The sequence below is a fragment of the Dermacentor albipictus genome, chromosome 8, assembly GCF_038994185.2.
Source record: "Dermacentor albipictus isolate Rhodes 1998 colony chromosome 8, USDA_Dalb.pri_finalv2, whole genome shotgun sequence".
Lineage (NCBI taxonomy): Eukaryota > Metazoa > Arthropoda > Arachnida > Ixodida > Ixodidae > Dermacentor > Dermacentor albipictus.
In genome coordinates this window covers 128105489-128125355 of record NC_091828.1, presented here as the reverse complement: position 1 = coordinate 128125355, position 19867 = coordinate 128105489, and the positions used below count along the sequence as shown (strand labels likewise).

The window sequence follows — 19867 nt, the reverse complement described above, 5'->3', positions numbered from 1 at the left end:
GTTGTCAAATGAATCGGCAATTTTGACGTTTTCTCCGCATTTTTTAAAAATTTGTTTCTGGATAAATAAATCAGTTTCGTTGATCCCATCAGGGTCGAAATAACGGGAGCTGCTGCCTTACACGGCCTCCGTGCACTGCAGGAGTACTTTGAAGTGACCAGCAGAAGGTGCCTTTATATATAAAACGTGCATGTTTAGAAACAGCAATAGGCTTAGTTCTAGTATAACTTGCTGCCAGCAACGTCCTCTTTTTTTTTTTCAGACACTACTCCTCTGAGCCAAAAGGTTTGCAGTTTCTTGATGCTAGTTGGCCAATCTAGTGCAGCGAATGTACAGACTTTGTCGAATATATCCAGGTTATGCTGCCTGCTGCCACCAGGCTAACGACAGGCTATTTATGTGAGTTTTTAGGACATACCATATGATCCAACACCCTAGGGATTGAAAATAGTTTTCGTACTCGGAGTGCAATGGTCTCGAGTGTCGAGACCACCACAGGAACTGTACCACATAGCCTAATGACATACATGGTGAAGGCATCGAGTAGCCTGTGTATCTTTGACAAAAGCTGTATGTGTGCATATGTGGTGCGAAATAAGGCCAAGTGGTGGTACACCTCACAGTTCACACAGTGATGTGATATTTACAATGTTTTCTACACCATTTAGGGAATTTTCTTCTGGGAGATTACAGGCCAAATGTTGTAGACAGCACAGGGATGTGATAATGGAACCGGAACACCTTGAATTTGGACATACAGCTAAGACATTTACAATTCAGCTCTTCAAAGCATAAAAAAAATTTGTCATCCAGTCGACAGTAACACAAAAGTACAAAAGCGACCCGTACAATTTTCTCGGAAAGAGAGCCTTGCAGTTGAAGAAAAAATTCGGCCTTGTCCTACGTTAGACCTGCACTAGACCTGGGACCAACGTCTTTCTGGGCAGATGCTCCACCATCAGAGCTAATTTGCTATATTTACTGTGCCTGTGTTCAAGTTTTTCGATTAATTCAGCTTCACACTGCAATCTGCAAGCTTCATGGTTAAATAAAATCAATAAATTTTTAAGCTTTTATTTACTTCGTTAAATCCATGTTCATCATATCAAGGTTTGTAACTTGAGTCACATTAAGTGCGTGCGGCAGTGAATGTATTAGTACGGTTGAGAAAACAAAACAAAAATATCTCACTTCTTTGGCATTGTTGTCAGACACATTTCAGTTATATACAGGGTGTTCCAGCTATTGTGCATGAAGCTTCAAGAGGAAGCTTTAGCTCAAGCCCAGCTCCGATGTGGCATATTTAAACACATAAAAGACGCAGAAACGCTTTTCTGAGATGACTCCTGGACCGATTTTATTGAAATTTGTTAGATTTGAGAGAGAAAGTTAAATTCTAGTGACTGTTGGAAGCGGGATTTTAGGGCGAAAATAATTTTTTAAGAATTCAAAAGTTCGAAAAAAAAAATGTAATCCTTGTGTTGCTCCTCTTTGTCCCTGTTTGTTTGCGGACAAAAAGTTTTTAAAGAATGAATCTGTTCAAACTAGGCCGACTCGCAGTTATGCTTCAGAAGCACAAAGTTTACAAATTAATAGCTCTGTATCAAGAACAGATATTACGGCTCTGTAAACGGCATCTATTATATCATTCAAAGCAGACAAATTCGATATGTCAATTTATATCTTGCATGAATTTGTTACGTTATGTACAAAGGTTCTGCAAAAGCTGTATGTCCATATTACTGAATTTGTTTAGATTCATGTGTAACATACAATTTTGTCTGCTTTAGATGTACTATCAGATGCAATTCACAAAATTGTGATATCATTCTTCATTGCCGAGTTACAGAGCTTTAAACTTCATAGTTTCGCTTTCTGAACGTTTTCGATTTTCGCCACTCTTATAAAAAATTTACTGCCTAAATCAAAAATTCAAAATGAACAGTCACTAGATTTTAAGTTTTTCGTTTAAATGCAACAGACCTCATCAAATTTGGTGCAGTGGTTGCCGAGAAAAACGAATTCTCCTTTTACATGTATTCAGATGGGAGCACTCGAGATTGTACCCGAGTCTACACGAATAAAACCAAGTGCATGTTGCTTGAAGCCTTGTTGAGAAACTGTGAGTAATATCTTAGTATCTGACATCCAATTAGTTAACTTATGTTAATCATCTAGATCTATAATTGTTTTTTGATTGTGAATATGTCAATAAGGGATTTGTAGAGAACTGCAAGAGCCATCAAAATGAGCTGCTTCCAGCAAGGTGCACATATAGTATTTTTTTCTAGCACCGAGAAAGCCAGAAAAATGCAAATAATGATATGTGACTATGCCGCCACATGCACAGGATGGCAGCGAGGCTCATGTAATCACTCGGAATGCGAACAACAGAAAAGGGAAGTGATGTGATGACAGACACACACTGAGCTTTTGGTGCTGTAGTGAAAATTTGAAAACACAGTAACAAAAAGAAAGCAGTACTGTAGTATTTCAGCACCCTCTGGTGCTTCATGATCAGGAAAGACAAAGACTCAAAGGCCACAAAGCAGTGAGTTCTCTTTCATTGTTAGTACCAATCTTAAGCATTCCTCCACAGCACACTGCTGGCTCTGCTCATTGTACAGCTTTCAACTTCACTGACACAAAAGTAACACTGACAGTCTCTTGCTTTTCAGTTGTTTATGTAGTGTAGCTGTTTCTAGCGACTCTCCTCAGCTTCCATGTCATTTAACAGGTTAAGCAAGTCCTGCCATGACTTGATCTTGAACCTGTAGGAAAAAAAGGTCTCGCCTCAAATACTGATACAAAAATAATTTTAAGAGCAGTTCCCACAAATTGCATTTGCTCCTACTATAGCACACAATTTACAGACAGCAGCAACAGCAGTTGCTATGCTCTTATCGCGTGCTGAGATATGAAAAGCACATTATATTTATCATCAAGCTTTGGCATGACCACACCACACAGTGTGAGTGGAGGGATCGGTTTGCAGGTTTCCACTAGTGCTGCCATCAAGTAGCAGGTTTGCACTGGCATTTCTCATCAGTCTTTGACACAGGTGGCTTGTGATTTGGTGTCCAAGGTCCCAGACTATCTCTGGCATAAAAGTCCATGGGATAACAGTCCTTCCAAGCTACAGTCCTCACAGCCACATTGGCCTCATACGGTGTCAGCACAGGCTTGGCAAATGCGAGACCCCAGTCGATTGACAAGCGGGGGCATGACGTCTGGACCCAAGCATCCACACCGCTGAAGAGTTCCAACTTTTTGGGAAATATCTCGGAGAGCAAGACAAAGACAACATTCCTTGGTGGATATCCCGCAGACAGCAGGGTCTTCTTCAAGCCATCAACAACCTTTGGGTTGCCCTGACGGCCGAGGGTGCCCACAATAACACCAAAGGTACCGGCCAAGGCTGCCTTCTCTATGGCTTGTTGACGGACCTTCAGCATGGTGGAGTGGTCGTACCCTTCCTCTGTCAGCGTCTTGTCATAAGCATTGTACCTGCATTTTGAGTAAAATCACTTGGATTTCATTAATTTATTTTTAAATTAGCATTTCTTTCTTTCTTTTTTTCTCACATATACCACTATGATTGTCTCATCTCTCAAAATATGCAAACTAACATTACTATGCAGAAATTTAACAAAAAATAAAAGACACTTGTATGTGAAATGGTAAGCAATACAAAATAACATGGTTACTAGAGGAATAATGACACAAAATGATGCCAACAAGGCCAAACATGATAGTACAGAAAAAATTAGGTGTACTGTACAGAGGATTAAAAAATTAACAAACAATAAGAATGTAACACAGGCACTGTCGGCCGCTTTTCATAAACCAAAAGAGACTGAGGGGACTGGAAAAACTATTAATGAGGCTGAAATCTGCAACGTTCCTACTGTGTGCAGCTCTACAATAACAGGCTCTTGTCGACTTCAGATCCTTTAGGAAACAGTACATTCGTGTCGTTTCTTTAGCATGACTCAAGCACGCACCTACACGACTTTGATCGACGCAAAAGCCAAACATCGGGCAGGAACAGCGGTCGATGAAAGGATAGCGGTCGCAGTGTTGCCGTTATGTTTACACTGACCCCGAGTACGGTTCAGCTTGCTCTGGGTACTTCGTTATAAAGAGGTTTAGCCTGCTTTTTCCTCTGAAAGCTAACGACGAAAAGGAGGCTTGCCTGTACATCTTGATGCCAGGGTTGGCGATCATCAGAGCCTCCATGTGGAACCTGCCATCGCCGACGTAGATGGCCACTTGAGCGTCGCCGACACTTGGTGCGGTGCAGCCCAGGATCTCGCCGGGACTCAGTGGTCGAACCTGCGGCGTCCTGGCGTTGTAGCCGTCATTCCTCAGTTCGGCGGCGACAGACTGTATGGTGGATACAAACTGAATCGTGCTGACGAACGCCAGACGAATGTCGGCGCTCCAGTTACGCTTGATGCTCTCTACGAGATGCAACACGTCGATCTTGATGTCGACAAACACGTACAGCATCTTCAAACCGCTCATTTGGTCCACGGGCACGAGACAGCTGTGGCCGTAGTGGACCATGAGCTCGCAGCCCAAGGCGCGAGCAGCGTAATCGTCGACGCAGCAGGCACCATATGTCACATCACCGAGAATCACGACTTCGCAACCGGTGAATCTCTCCAGTATGTCTGCGATTGGAAGCGCGAATATTAACAATCCCTCGGGAAACTGCAGCGCGACTGTCCGAGCTCCTAGCTGCCGGATCCTCCAGATCGTTTTCGGAATTTCAAAGTTGTAGTTTGGCGGTAGACAGCGGAGGGCATCCGCGATTTCTGGGTCTTCAGCGATTTCAGCCGGTAACTGGCTTGTGATTCTTGGCGCTGTCCTGCGAGCTGAAAAGACTTTGCGGGCCGGGTTGGCAAAGACGGCTACAGCGTCGCTCTCCCCCATCGCGCATGTACCAGTTCAATCGGTCCAATGCACTACGATGCATGCACGATCCGCAATAATGTGCTCAGTGAGTTTCCAGGGAGCTTCTGGCGACATCGTAACAACACATACTGGTAAGAATTACTGGGAGTGTTTCCACGTTTTCCACCTTAAAATTCCAGCGTGCTTCCTGCCTGCGAGACGACGGTGGACGTCGAAATAGCCAGTGACGTATTTATTTCACGTGACAAGAGGATCCAATGGTTTGCATGCGTTGCTACTCTTCAAACTCGTTCTGCGGGTAACCGGCAAAATAACCGTCAGCGTAAAGTTTTGTTTGCAACAGCTGTTTTGGCTTTTCTCTCAAGTCCGTCGTGGGACGAAGACCGAAGGGTGAAGAAGCGCGGTCACTTTGTACACGCCATGCGAGGCGGAAGTTGTCGCCTATGACATTCGACGAGGTTTGCGCCACCAAAAGCGACGGATTGCACGGAGTCGCTGACAACGTCCGTAATCAGGTTTGACCCACGCTCTCTCTCTCTCTTTTTAAAATTCTTTCCGCTGACAGGCATCGTGTTTCCTTGCCTTCCTTGACTAAACGGACAGTCCCTCTCTCCGTGCCCTCTTCTCTTTTTCGCTGCCTGTATGAGATTTAATCATGCGTTTTTTCCCGCTCGCGTGACCGGACGAGCCAGCTGCGGCAGCTAACTCGGTCAACACTTGACGCCTGGAGACCTTCGCCTCTTGCCGACAGCGACAGGTTGCAGGGCCATCGTGGTCGACACAGCGCTCTCAAAACAGCCATGCGAGTCCTGGCGGCCCTTCTCCTGGCGACTTGTGCTGTTGCCGGTAGGCCCTTTTTCTGTTATTTCTTGTGGGTACTCGAGCGAGGGCTGTCGGAGTGCTAGCCAAAACGTTACCCAGTTTACCTTGAAGGCTCTTTTGTACTTTGTTGTGTTTGAGAAATTGTTGTGCTTACTATAAAGGAATGTCGTGAAATTTTCCAATTGACACAGCTTCAGCTAGACGGTACCGTTGTACGAATTCACAACTATGCGCAGGACCGCGCGTTTAGCACATTGCATTTATATCCATACATACTACGTAACTGCCAGCGCGCCGCTGCTGCTCCAGCAGCAGCAGCGGCAGCAAAAACTTTCCCCCTTTTTTTTTTAGGCAGTACTTGACATTCAAGAAGGCACACTTTAAATTTACCTTATAGTAAAGCCAGGCGTTTGTTTCTTGGCCAAACCACTTGATGACAGACCTGACATGACGCGCCGGAATTATTGATTCATATCGAGGATTATGCAATAGGAAATCGGTTGAACACCAGCGTCTTCAAGTGGTCAGCAGCAGCCAAATAGCAGCTGAGGTTTAACAGAGTAAAAATTGAATGTATGTATATTGAGCAAAGTAGGCTGTTTCGTATTGATCAGATTAGGAGTACTGACAGCTGTGATGCCCCTCTTATGGGCAGTATGAGCATCATATTTTTCGCATGTCAGAAAAATTATGCAGATCCCACGCACGGTGGGAATCGATGTGAGCGAAGCTTTCTGTGCTGTTTGCTGTGACTGTTGACGACGAGTGTTTAATTTCTTCAACGTTTTGTCCAACATAAGAGTGGTGAGTTGATGTTAAACGTTACCTTGCCTGTTTGTCTGCGTAAGTACACAAAACACAAAGGGAGAGGTGTTTGCCTAAGGCGTTATAGTGCGCCATATTTCATAACCTCTGAGAGATTTGAGCACTATAGTCTATAGTCACTGCCTCACATGGCACATCGCATAATGGCAGAAGTATTAAACTTAAAATTTGATTATGGGGCTGTGCGTGCCAAAACTACAATCGGATTATGAGGCCTGCTTTCGGACTCCGGATTAATTTTGACGCCGTGATGCTCTTTAACATGTCCCAGAATCTAAGTGCACATGCATTTTCTATTTCGCCCCCGTCAAAATGCGGCAGCCGCAGTCAAATCCGCGACCTCGAGCAAAGCTATCGCGCGGGCACAGAAATGTTTATTTGACGTGCGACCCCGTCCCTTGTCCACTAGACATATTTGCATATTTTTATTTTTCAGAAATAGCAGAAACGCACCGTACCGTACCTTGAACCTAAGTTTATCCAGCGTTTCTTTGCCTTCTCACGTCACTCCCCCCCCCCCCCCCCCCTTTTTCCCCGCCTATATTTGTATGGGAACTTCCAGCGAACAGCGGCAACGCACCCATTTCGCGACTGCGCTACCCATTCCCTGCCCCCTCTGCCCTCCTCTCTTCTATTCTACCTATCTTCCCTCTGAACTTGCACGTTGGTAGAAAGGTAAGCGCTTGCGGGGTCACGGAGCTGTCGGGAGACTAACGTGGCTACGACCCGGGAGCACTAGAGGGCATTGTGCACAGTCGAAGCGGTGCGGTCCAAACGAGTTCCAGCCGTATCTTTTAAAGCTAAGCTTTCTTGGCCTTTTCCTTGGACTTTCCCACTGCTGCTGTGGCTGCTGCTGTCAGGCACACCGCGTCGGGGAAGTGTAGGGGGAGACGGGGGGGGGGGGGGTCACAGCCGGTGCATACGTGACAGGAGCGAGTTACAGGTGCCTCTAGAAACTCGTTTTCACCGCACCCCGTCGAATGTGCACAATGCCTTCTGGAGCTCCCCGGCCGTCGCCATATTATCCTCTGGACAGCTGTAATTATCCGTGACTCCCCTCAGAAGCATTGCAGAAGCTGCAGCGCTTCCCTTTCTGCTAAGGTGGGAGTCCAGAGGGGAGGGAGATCTGTAGAGAGCAGAGACAGTTACCATAGGAGGCAGGGGTGGGGGGATGCTGTCAGAAGGCAAGCAAACCCTACTACTATACAATGGGGGGGGGGGGGGGGGTTGCTCGGTAATCTTAAGTACAGATTTCTGAAAAATAAACGCCATGAAAATATGTGAAGCTGGGCAGAAGTGCTGATTTTACGTTCGAGCGCAACCGCAACATCGCTAATTTTCTTCTCTGTGGCTCCTTCCATGTGCATAAACACACAGAACCGCCTCCCCCCAGCGCCCCTGGCAAGGTCAGTGATGCAATTCTAGGTTACTTCCTTGAATTGGTGCGAGTGGGCAGGCACATTTACATAGGTGATCACGAAATCGCAGGAAGATGCAGGAAACAACTACTTGTTGTCAGGTGATGAACCTCTGAGTTGTGGTGCTGCGACTTCTCTTCTGAGGCCACTGTTGTGATGGTGGCATTTTGTACAGCACATGCTTTCAGGCCCTTATTTTTGAAGGGCTCTGATGAGGCATTAGTGCTACTGACTGTTCACACATTTTAGTATACCACCTCTTCGTAGCATATCTTTTATTTTACATCCGAAATATCATTGTGCACTCTATGCATCATTACCACAATATTATTTAGGTATGTATTTTACGCACTTTACAGGGAATGTTTTCAGGCCACTATACAGTCGCGTCACTTGTACCCTTTGTCATTGACCACTCCAACTACACCACACCATATCTTGGTGCTCATTGGCCTTCCCTGGTCCTTGTGCCATAAAACCCCATTAATCATCATTACAGAGGTGGTCACTGAGGCAACAGCATCCTATTTTCCCTACATACACGCACTCCTAGAACAATGGGATTTCATAAATGGCCCATACAGCACATTGACTGAGCAGTCTTGTTTATCCCACCACTGCGACCAGCCTTGGCTCAGCTTCTTGCACATTAAAGGCAAACTGCAATGAAATATGCTGCAGTTGCCTTACTTGAGGTGCATTTCCTCCTCCTAGCTAAAATGGTTTACCACTGAAAACACTTTACTATGACAATCATTAGACCATTGAACTTTTTGAATGTGGTTCATGCGTGTGGTTTTTCTTTTGAGCCAATGTGTTGTGTAAAGTCAGTTGCACTTACTTCTGCCTGTGCTGGTGGTCCTCTCTTGGTCAGGTGTGACAGCCCTTGCAACTCGCCACCGCGTGAAGCATGAAATTGCCCCCCTCTGCGACAACAACATTGACCAGCATGCTCGACTTGATCGGCTTGTGGACCGGATTCGTAGCAGGCTGCGGGACGAGGAGCCATTCGCATTGCCCGCTGACATTGCTCCCCTTCGGCTGCATGACGGCGTGCTGTGGGGGCTGAGCAACTTTGAACTGCGGCATCCACCACAGTTGGTTTGTGGAAATGGCTATGCCAACCTCACCATGCTCATTGGTTTGGTGCAACCACATGTCCGATACAGGTGAGGTCTAGTGTCAGCGACTGTTAATATCCTGCAGATTCCTTCCAAGGAATCCAAGTCATCTAAGCTTGAGCACTTGAATGCCCCAGGAAAACCCAGTGTCTTCACGGCTCTCTGATGCATTGTGGCTCTGAGCACATTAACCCATATCATAACAGTGCACAGCACATTAGACAGCAATTGCTAGACTTTGGGTTTTTCTGCACCGTTTAAGTACTCCACCTTGTGGGTACTGTCATGTGCGCATGCCTATGGCTTTGGGTGTGATGCTGGTCTTTCAGCGGTTTATTTTGCAGTCTGCATAGTTATCTATAACTGTGGGAGTGTATAACTTGTGTGTGCATAACTTATGTGTGTGTGTAACTTGTGTTTAAATATATTGGGGTAAGCTCAAGTGTAGTGTTCTGCAAGTGTCAGAAAGTCATTTCTGTTTATTCCTTTAACAGGTGCTGACAGCTTTGTGCATGTGTTGTGCGTGATGTCAAAGCACACTGTCCAACATCTGATGTCAAAGAACAGTGTTCACAGCTCTTTCAACAGGAAAACTAGTGTGAGCTTGCATTGTTAAAGTGCGCACAGCCCGACAACACCGCCTTTGCTTTTCTATTAGGTTTACCAAGTGAGCTAATAAATCATAAAATCGATGGCACCTGTGTGGGATTCCATTGTAGCTCTGTGCTACTTTGATATGTGCAGCAACTTCTTCCATTATGGTGGATTCCCACACAAATTATTCGTCGATGTGAAATAATGAGAAAATGCTTACAATTATTCATTTTCAGCAGCAGCAGCAAATACAAATTGTCACGCAAGTGCAGCTTGTCTCTTTCTAACCATTCACAGGAAATAGATACTGTCTATAAAAAGGACACAAAGTTGGGCAGTTGCCATTGCTGCATGCAGTTAAAGTGCTTGTCATTTAGATATCTATGTATGCTGGGCTTTCTGGTGAAGCACTTCTTTTCATATACATTCAGGTGGAACTTCACACCGATTCCTGGCGTCACTGGGCAGTTCATTGCACATGCTGATCGTGCCACTGTAGACATCTTTCTTCAGGCGCCCCTTGACTCTCCTAATGCAAAGGCTTCCATCAAGTCGCTCAAGGTCACTGAACTCAGTCAGATCTGGGTCAAGGTTCCCAGTGTCCCCGTGGTGAGCTGGGTGGCTTCGCAAATAGGAAACTTGGGCACAATGATCAACCGCAAAAATCTGAAAAAGTTCCTCCAAGAAAACCTTCGCGCCTCTATCCAAAAGACCCTTGACAAGGAACCCTTGTAGGTGATAACACATAAGTGGCAGGACGATGGACATCATGCCGGACTGTTGTTCTGCGCCTGCTTTCAGCTTGCAACTGTCTCCTTGATTGCGAAAAAAAAAAAAAATGCCTGACAAGGTAGTCTGTGCAGGTAATGCAGCTGATTATGAGATTGAATTGTGTGTGCTCAGTTTTAATTTCTCTGTCAATTTTTTATCCTTCACATGCAATTAGTGTCCATGTTCGCTGTCCAAGCCATTCATTTGTGAAAAATGTTACAGCACAGTTTGAAGTGTGCGCATATTTGCAGGAATATAGGAGTTCGACTGTAGGGTTACCTTACTGTGCGTGACATTGCGGTGAAACAATTGCGCCATTGACATTACTTGAGCAATGTCAGTGCCTCAAACCTTTAGTGCTGTTGCTAAAGCATGAGATCAGATGGTTCACAAACATCTTGTATTTGTATCATCAGCACCCATTGAAATTCCAACATGAAATTGCTGATCACATGTGTACATGCTCCATATCTGGCTTTCTATGCATGGAGTAGTCCCAAATGCACATTGTGCAGTCTGAATTAGGTCCCTGTTACAAATGCAGGTGAACCCGAAAACAAAACAACACATTGGGGTAGCTTAGGAATTGTTGTATTTGAGTTTATGCTTATGCTACCTATTTTTATCCTTGTAGCCACTGCATTATAAATTGTGCTTTTTGAAATCAGCAAATTTAGCTCATTAGTAAATGGTTAGAAAACATATTTAATGTTATAGTATTTACTTATTCAACACCATTGGCCAAGGAAGTTTGCAACCGTTTCCTTGACAGATGTGATTACTTGTATTAAACCAAGTGTTGGTGGTGGTTAGGTATCTCCATTTTAACAGCATTGACTGTTATTAAAGAAGCACTGACATTGCATATTCAACTTGGTTTGTGTGTGTGTGTGTGTGTGTGTGTTATGTGAAGGAGCAAATGCTGTAAGCCTTATAAAAAGTTTTGGCTGATTGATTGATTGCCTATGAAGTGTGCAAATTTTTCTTTATCATGACGTCACCGCAGGCGTGGCATTTTGAGGGCAGCTTTAGTATCAAACATAAAATAGAAATATAAATATAAAAGCTGAAATCAGCTGGCACAGGACAGGGGTAACTGGAGATCGCAGGGAGAGGCCTTTGTCCTGCAGTGGACATAAAATAGGCTAATGATGATGATAAAATACTATTTTATAAGCATTTTACAATCTTCATATTGGCTGTGTATGCTAAGTTCTACATGTGAGAAACTTGTGGCAGAGTATCTAAAACTTGGAAAATATGTCAGTGCTTCTTTAACAATGGAGGTTGACAGCATTGTGCGTGCACGTGGCAGTGACCTGTGCTATTGGTATGTTGACCAGTCATAGTCAGGCCATTGAAAATTATAAATATGACGGAGCATATGCAGTTAGTTGTGGCGATTATGGTGCCTTGAAACTGACTATTGCTACTGCTCTCTTGAGCGTTAAAGACTTGCTCAAAGATGTGCATGTGATGGACATTACTTCGTGCTTGTGTTGACATAACTTGCTACTGCTTGTTTCAGTTCAATGGTGTTGACGAGTCTTCCACTTTTAACAGGACCACAATACATTTTAGATGGAGTCAGGGTCATATGTGCAGTTGTGGTGCTGCATCAATACTCTTGCCTGTTTCCATGATGGAGACCAATTGCAATTTTTTTACGATCATTTTATAGTGCTAGTCTGTGTATACAAATGTATAAGGTCACACAATTTTGCCTGGTTTAACCTACTTGTTGTCTATGCTATTGTACATTACAAATGCCATGGCAGTGTTCTGAACAAATAAAGTGTACTACTGCATGGAGATGGCAGTGTCTTGCTGGTGTCTCTCTGTGCTCTCTGAAACCAACATGGGATTGCATTTTGGAGATGGTGGCTTGTGCACACTATCTCTGGATGACATCAGATAAGCAAGGCTTTTTTAGGCAATCATATTTTTGGTGGAAACAGCCAGATGGCAGAAGTTTGCCACATGGGACACACATTGAACTTGCAGAAAATTTCTGCAGGCCAAGTGCCTGCATTGAAGGGAGGGGGGTGCTGTCAGAGGAAACGAAAGGATGAGCCAACACAGAGCACTACTTGCAACTAAATTTATTACACAATATATATATATATATATATATATATATATATATATATATATATATATATATATACGCATTCACCATTCGTAGCACAGACAGCGCATGCGTCAGGAAACATTCTAAACTCGAGGGGCAATTAATTATCCCTATGTGGATGAATGCGAAAGCATTGCAACCACCGTACAATGCCAGGGCATTATGCCACAATGCAATGTTGTGGGCTGGAGTGTGTTGACTCTGGCATAATTCACTGTGCCTTAACTCTGCCTTAGTTAACACCAAAGGGCGAGGGTTTTATTCTTTTTTGCACCGTCGGTGGTCACGCCGGCAACTACGCCGGCGTTTCCACCTCATGAGCCATATAATGCTATCGCATTAATATCTGGATTACTGACCAATGCACCATTGCCGATCGAGAGGCGACGCCCGAGCCGCAACACTCGCCGATAAAGAACGCGCCCTCATGGAAAACGCGCCTTAACAAAGTATAAAACAAAAAAAGATTATAGCTCGAAAAAAGGAGATCGCTAGAAACGATAAAATATAGATATATAACTATTTCACCATGTAAAAATGGTATAAAAAGAATCCCGCGCGTGGAACGCTTCCTCGGTGAATTAAAGGTTGAAGCATGGTAAACGCAGCATAAAACAATAATCGGAAAAATTTGTGCACCGTCATCACTGTGTTGCAGATAATCTAGCTCTTTCCGCGAGCGCGACACGGAAGGAGCGCTGACGCAACTAGAGTCGCACGGTTCAATACATGAGGTTTCAAAAATTTATCGGTCGCTCCGATCCATGCAACTCCTGTTGATTATAGCAGTCTGGTATTGAAGAGGCACTGTCCCACACGTGGGACAGTGCAAGGCCACAGTTGCGCGACTTTAGCTTCGAAGTTGTTTGCGTGTTCTCGCAGGTGATCATTGATATAGCCAAAACTTGTCGCTCAGCCGGTTGGTTCGTGAAGAGGTTCCGCTCGAAGCGGACGAGGTGAGACGCAAACGACACATACGAGCGCCCGTACCCTTTGTTCTTAGATTGATGCATCGGCCTGTTTGACCGGATTCACGTAACTTGAACCAATGATAAAAAAAAAGTGGTGGTTAGCCGCAGCTGAATGAGACTAACGACATGTCGTTTGCCGTCATGTGGCGCCCCTTAGAGCGTTCTTTTATATTCCGCCTAATTAGTTAATTAACGAAGATCAATTATGCAAGATTTTTAATACTCACTTTAGGGCTAAGTGCGTTCCGTTGTAGAGGGAGTTCAGAACCGATCCAATTATTTTGGGGCAACGTACATGCTGCGTGGTGATTTTTTTTTTTCGCGTTTAAAGAAAGACCGCGAAATATGAAATAAAAAAATTAAATTATGGGGCTTTACGTGCCAAAACCACTTTCTGATTATGAGGCACTCCGTAGTGGGAGACTCCGGAAATTTAGACCACCTGGGGTTCTTTAACGTGCACCTAAATCTAAGTACACGGGTGTTTTCGCATTTAGCCCCCATCGAAATGCCGCCGCCATGGCTGGGATTCGATCCCGCGACCTCGTGCTCAGTAGCCCAACACCACAGCCACTGAGCAACCACGGCGGGTGCGAAATATGAAATACAACCACGTGACTTCGCTCATGCGCTATGGTAATGCAGCGTTTCCAACCGTGCTTCGCTCGAAAGAACCGTGTGCGCGGACCGTGGTGAAGTGGCCGCGGCTCGTATAGGGGTCAGCTCAACAGTGCGTCAGCATTTATGGTGGTGGCACACGGAAAGGAACCGCCGTCGCCCCTGAGGCGCGACGCACGTTTTAGGGCGATGCGATACGATGGCGCATTTTTCATAGCGCGTGAGCGCGGTCACGTGGTTTTATTTCGTATTTCGCGCTCTTTCCTTAAACGCTGAAAGATACCGCCACGCGGCACGCACGCTGCCACAAGAAAATTGTATCGGTCGTTTCTGAACTTCCCCCACAACGCAACGAAACGTATTTGGCCTTAAAGTGAATGTAATTTTTTTTCATAATTGATCTTAATTAATTAGGCAGAATATAAAAAAGCACTTGCAAGAGTACAGCATGACGGCAAACCATATGTCGTCGGTTTCATTCAGCTGCGGTTAACCATTTTCTTAAAATCATTAGTTCAAGTTACGTTAAACACCACATATATATATATATCAGAACTTGTCATGGAAAATTTTTCTCGGAATTCCGCAAAGTAGAGGAAGGTTCATGAAAGGCAAAATTGTCATCAGCCCGAATGTAGCACAAATCTGCAAGGAGAGCGGCACGGGTTCCTCAGAAAAAATGCCTCGCAGTTGAGGAAAAATACATGTTGTAAACTTTCTGCAGCGCGAAGCACTGAAGTGCGAAAAAAAGAACAAAAGCGGACGAAGGAAGGAGGATTGCAAACAGACAACGTGAACGCTGACTACCAACTGAATTTATTGATCACAAAACGCACACATATATACACAAGATTATATTATATAGTTATCAAACATAGCGTCAGAGGCGCTAGTCGCATCGCAAGGTCAACCAGCAGTAAAGCAAGACAAGATTAGGGTTGGCATAGGCACAAAAGCGCAGACTCCTTATCGTGTAAAACCACTGATTGACTATGTTTACAAATTTCTTAATGGAATGCGCCTCTGATATTTCTCGCTTTCCCTTATCGTGGTGGCAATCCACCACACATTCATCTTTAAACTGAGGCGTACTTCCGTAGCTATTGCAGTCCAGCACTGTAGGTTAAAAGTTATTCCTTTAAGTCATTTTCATGTTCCCCTAGTGTTTGGTTCGTGGTACGCGCAGTTTGCCCAATATAACTGCGGCCGCATGATAAGGGTATTCGATAGACGACCCCAACGATACAATTCACAATTTTTTTTTTTCGGGTTTTACCGCCCACGACCATCTGTATTTTTTCCACTAAAGCGTGCGTCCTGCAAATACGTCCATTCTATCGGAGGGGCTGATATGGACTGCCTCGACACCATATCGCGACCCTATTCTTTAAAAAAAAGCCCATGAGAAACTTTGTGCACATACGGGATAACTGGTGCTCGTTTCTTTTTTCTTTGACCTTCTGGTATTTCCTGGTCCCGCTTATTTTTTACTTTCTTGCAATAAATTTTTCGAAAACTGGACGAAATGCATGCAAACCTCGGGAATCGTCACTGAAAGTAGCCTGTCTACCTGTACTTTTACGCTGTTCTCCAGCATGTGTAAACAATATTTTGTTAACGGGGCGCTAATGGCGGACAAAACAATCGCTCTCTTTACCAGTTTTGAGGGAGTAGAGGCGTAATTAGGAACGGGCTCTTAAGAACGTTTCTAATCTTCTTGCGAAATTTGAGGAAGGACAGTGCATCAGTAAGCGCAATATCGTTTTTAGAACATTTTTAGCGAAATAAGTACGTCCTTGTATATTGTATAACGTGGGCTCGCGTTGGCATGAGCGGCCTTCTGTTTGGCCACAGGATGGCCGCGAACAGCCAATGACAAAGCAGAGGCGCGGGGGAACAGACGGCGTGTGATTCAATTGATTACACTTAAAACGCACTGTTATCCATTCACTTGTAATTTTAAGTTCAACACATCGCCTGTATGCAGGCTGTCCTACGTAACTTCAGAGAGAGAGAAAGATCTTTATTGAAAATGCAGAGTCTTTAGCCAGCGTATTTTCGCCTACATGCTACTACGAAGGAGAAAAAAAGACCGGGAGAAGGTGGGCAGAAGAAAAAATGAAAAAAAAATGCAGGTCGGGTAATGTTATCAGTAGTATAGGACGAGTGTCCAGTGCGACGCGTGTAAATGCAAAATAAGATAAAATCACAGTCTTGAAGAGACGACGTGCGTGATTTTAAAGCAAACCAATTGACTCAGTATATGAGAGTCCAGGGCTTTGCGCTGTTTTGATGGGCAAGGCCAAAGACCCAGCATTCGTGTCAATGTCAATAGGACTTCGTTGAGCTTTTCCATGTTCATCTTATGTTGACGTCGCTTGTCTCTGTAATCTGGGCACTCGAGCAAGATGTGCCCTATAGAGATTTTACCGCGCCACAGTTGTCACAACATGGATCTGGGGTCTGGTCACTGCGGAAAAGATTGTTCGTGTATGCAACGTTTAGTCGAAGCTGGTGATAGAGGGTCTCCAGATGCCGTGGTAGACATTGTGGTAGCCTTGGTTGGAGTTCTGGGTCGATATTAAATAAAAACTTCTAATTGCCTGAAGGTGAAGACCATCTTCTACGCCGTTCACTGAGTACATATCGCTTCACCAAAGCTGCAGCTTCACTTTTAGTGAAAAACACGTTTATAAATTTAATGCGATCATGTCCATCTAACGCTATCGCATGTCCAGCGTTAGATGCCAAGTGGTGTAGGTATGCAATGTCCTGGACCAAAATGTAATTGCTCGATTTAGTGCTTTTCCTGCAAAGGCATTGTAATGGTGTTTTCGAGTCCGTGAATATTGTCCATTGTTGTTGAACTTGCCGTACACTCTTAAACAAATGTACACCCTTTGGGTCGTATCTTGTCACACAACGATAATCGTCATCTGTCTTGCTTGCATTTCCTTTCTTGAAAACGCTGCGCTCGCTACTTTCCGGTCGAGAATGCACTGTCATGCTTTTAACGTGCATGTCGTTAGTGACTTGGAAGTACCGGGCTCTCAGCGTTAAGGAAAGGAAATGCGGACAAGACAGATGACGATTATCGTTGTGCGGCAGGATATGACCCAAAGGGTGTAATTTTGCTTAAGAGTGTGGTACGTACTTTACTGCTTGTTTCATCGCTCTAAACGCCATGAAAATGTCTGGTCTGTGGAAGGAACGAAAATACATAGGAAGAACTATGTTGCCTAGAGGAACCGTCAGTAAATATGTGCTTCGTAGAGGAGTGCTTCTCGCTCATGTAGGCTGTTAGGAATGGCCGTACGGGGTGGCAACGTGCCAGCTTTCAGCCCGCTGCACGTGTTCCAATCCCACCAGACGGGGCGCACTTCAGAGAACTGCGGATGACCGGCAGCCACGTGGCGCGGTGTCAGCTCAGGACCGTGGTAATCGGCCGCACCACCCGGGCAGAGTTCTACGAAGCCCTCTGACGTCGGCTCCGGACCTTGACACCTGTGTGTGTGCGCAACACGAATATGTGAGCCCGCCTCCTCCAAAAAGGGCGGGTCATCTTCGGTGACGTCGAACGATGACTGGACGAACGTTTCCGTTCGCTTGGAATCAAGAGCTTATAAGCAGCGGTTGCCGGCTGCTAGAGTGTGCTCGTCGTCGGGAGCTGAGTGCTCGTTGTCATGCTCGAAATGTACTCGTGAGCTGTGTGCTCGTAAGCTATTTGCTGTATGTTAGTCTTGCGGGCTCCATATGGGAGTCGCGCTAGACTGCCAATGTATCTTGCTTAAAATGTAAAATATGTAAATGAATCCTGTTCACCGAGTTCCTCTCTACGACTTTCAATTCCTTCAAATGGTGGCAGCGGCGAGATAGTCCGACGACTCCTACATCTGGTTGACAGCGGTAGGATCGTCCGACGAATCTAATAAGGCCAGTGTTGTCTGTAAGATAGTGGCTTGAGGCATGTTCTTCTTGGACTCTATTTCAAGGATGTACTTTCGATTGAATGTGTAGAGGAGACAGCATCTACGGGGGAACTGTAGTGGCATGATCTAATTGTGGTGCCTGTTTAGAGATAGTGAGTCGAATTTCGTTAACAGCTTGCTCGAATCCGGAATTGTTTTGTATTTTGACATTACTCAAGAAATGATTTCTGTTTTGGACCACGTGCCTTATATGTGTGCGGGTGGTTTCCCGAATTCGTAGCAGGTCAACAGTGGGCCTCGGCTGCTATCTCTATGCAAGATCGACCCCTTCACCAGACGAGACAAACACGCGGGCTATTGTTACGTGTCGCTTCCAAGCTTTTATTATCAGTTGGGGACAATCTGCAGGATAGGAAGGCCATAGCGCAGGAGGACATCAATATAAGCATTCTGAAGCATCACCATCGCCCGGCTGTCGCTACCCCACTGAGGTCCAGCAAGAACACTAATAATTTAGGATGCGCCGGAGATTTTCACTTCCAGTGTCCAGGAGAGGTTACGATCGATCAAGACACTGAGAAAGCCATGTGTCGGTGTATAGGGAAGGGCTCGACCACCGAGTATCAGTGGGTAGCAAACCATGCGCTTGCGAGTGAAGGCCATAGCAACGCTCTCCTCTGGTGATAGACGTAGCCCCCGCGATGTAAGATACGATGACATGTTGAAAAGCGCTCGCTGTAGTCGCTGCTGAGTAGCTCGACGAGATCTTGACGCACTCCTTATACAGATGTCATCAGCACACAGCATGATTTGTACCCCAGTTGGTAGACTCTTTTTCAAGTGAACGAGAATTATGTTGAATAGTAAAGGACTAAAGACTGCGCCCCTTGTGGAACTCTTTTTTCAACAGCATAGCAAGATGTCAGACCTTCTGGAGTTACCGTACAAACCTGCCGTCCTTCGAGATAGTTGGATAGCCATGTATAAAGTCATCCTCCAAGGCGTACAGCTTCAAGGACTTCAAGAACTAAATGATCTAAAACAGAATCAAAGGCGGCTTTGATGTCAAGGAAGATGACGATTGGAATATGTCCAGTAGTTAGATGCTCTTCTACGGAGGAAATCGGGGATATTATATTGTTCAGAGCTGATCTATTCTGCCGAAAGCCATTCATTTCGTTGGGATAGATTCCTCCCGTTTCAAAGAACCATGTCATTCGCTTACGAATAATTTTTTTCCGTTAGTTTCCCAACACAGCTGAGCGGGGCGATAGGTTGGAAAGTTGCGTAGCTGGTCGGCTGTTTCCCAGACTTGATAACAGGTACTATTTTAGCGAGTTTCCATTCTGCAGGCACTGTACCACTTGTCCACATTTCCAGCAGTCGGAGACGGCAGTGGCGGGAAAGGTGCGCTACAGCTTGGTAGCTGACTTCGTTGAGGCCGGGAGGAGACTCTTTGTTGGTACCAGCTATAGCCGCTGAAAGTTCTTCCACGGTGAAAGAGAGGTCCATGGCATCTACAGACGCTCGCGGAGGTGGTCTAGCAAACGAAGACACGCTGTGTGTACCGCGATGCTGGCCGCTCGAGGCACTTCGCGGGTATTCGCGGGCTTCTTTCACGCTCGAAAAAAAAGACTTTTACGTACACGTATCGAGAAGCAGAGAGCTGTATCTGGAGTTTTTCATGTTGCTCTACAATTTTCTCATCGACACTTTCCATGTAATTAAATTTTAGAAGTTGATTTAA

The 19867-nt window shown here is 45.1% G+C and overlaps 2 protein-coding genes across 3 annotated transcripts; one reads left to right on the top strand and one right to left on the bottom strand.

The window, feature by feature from the left end:
* Window positions 1-2534: 2534 nt before the first annotated feature.
* Dph1 (diphthamide biosynthesis 1) lies at window positions 2535-4938 on the bottom strand. The gene is made up of 2 exons (XM_065452682.1): window positions 4196-4938; window positions 2535-3507 (listed from the first exon to the last, which is right to left on the bottom strand). The coding sequence occupies exons 1-2, from the start codon at window positions 4936-4938 to the stop codon at window positions 3015-3017; spliced, it is 1236 nt and encodes a 411-aa protein (XP_065308754.1). The 3' UTR covers window positions 2535-3014.
* Window positions 4939-5300: 362 nt separating this feature from the next.
* Window positions 5301-11572, top strand: LOC135918967 (uncharacterized). 2 transcript variants are annotated; one of them, XM_065452683.1, is made up of 4 exons: window positions 5301-5435; window positions 5613-5766; window positions 8860-9154; window positions 10132-11572. In XM_065452683.1, the coding sequence occupies exons 1-4, from the start codon at window positions 5364-5366 to the stop codon at window positions 10433-10435; spliced, it is 825 nt and encodes a 274-aa protein (XP_065308755.1). In that variant the 5' UTR covers window positions 5301-5363; the 3' UTR covers window positions 10436-11572. The 2 variants fall into 2 exon arrangements, with proteins under 2 accessions (XP_065308755.1, XP_065308756.1); XM_065452684.1 differs by lacking the exon at window positions 5301-5435 and having other exon boundaries at window positions 5479-5766.
* The last annotated feature ends 8295 nt before the right edge of the window (window positions 11573-19867 follow it).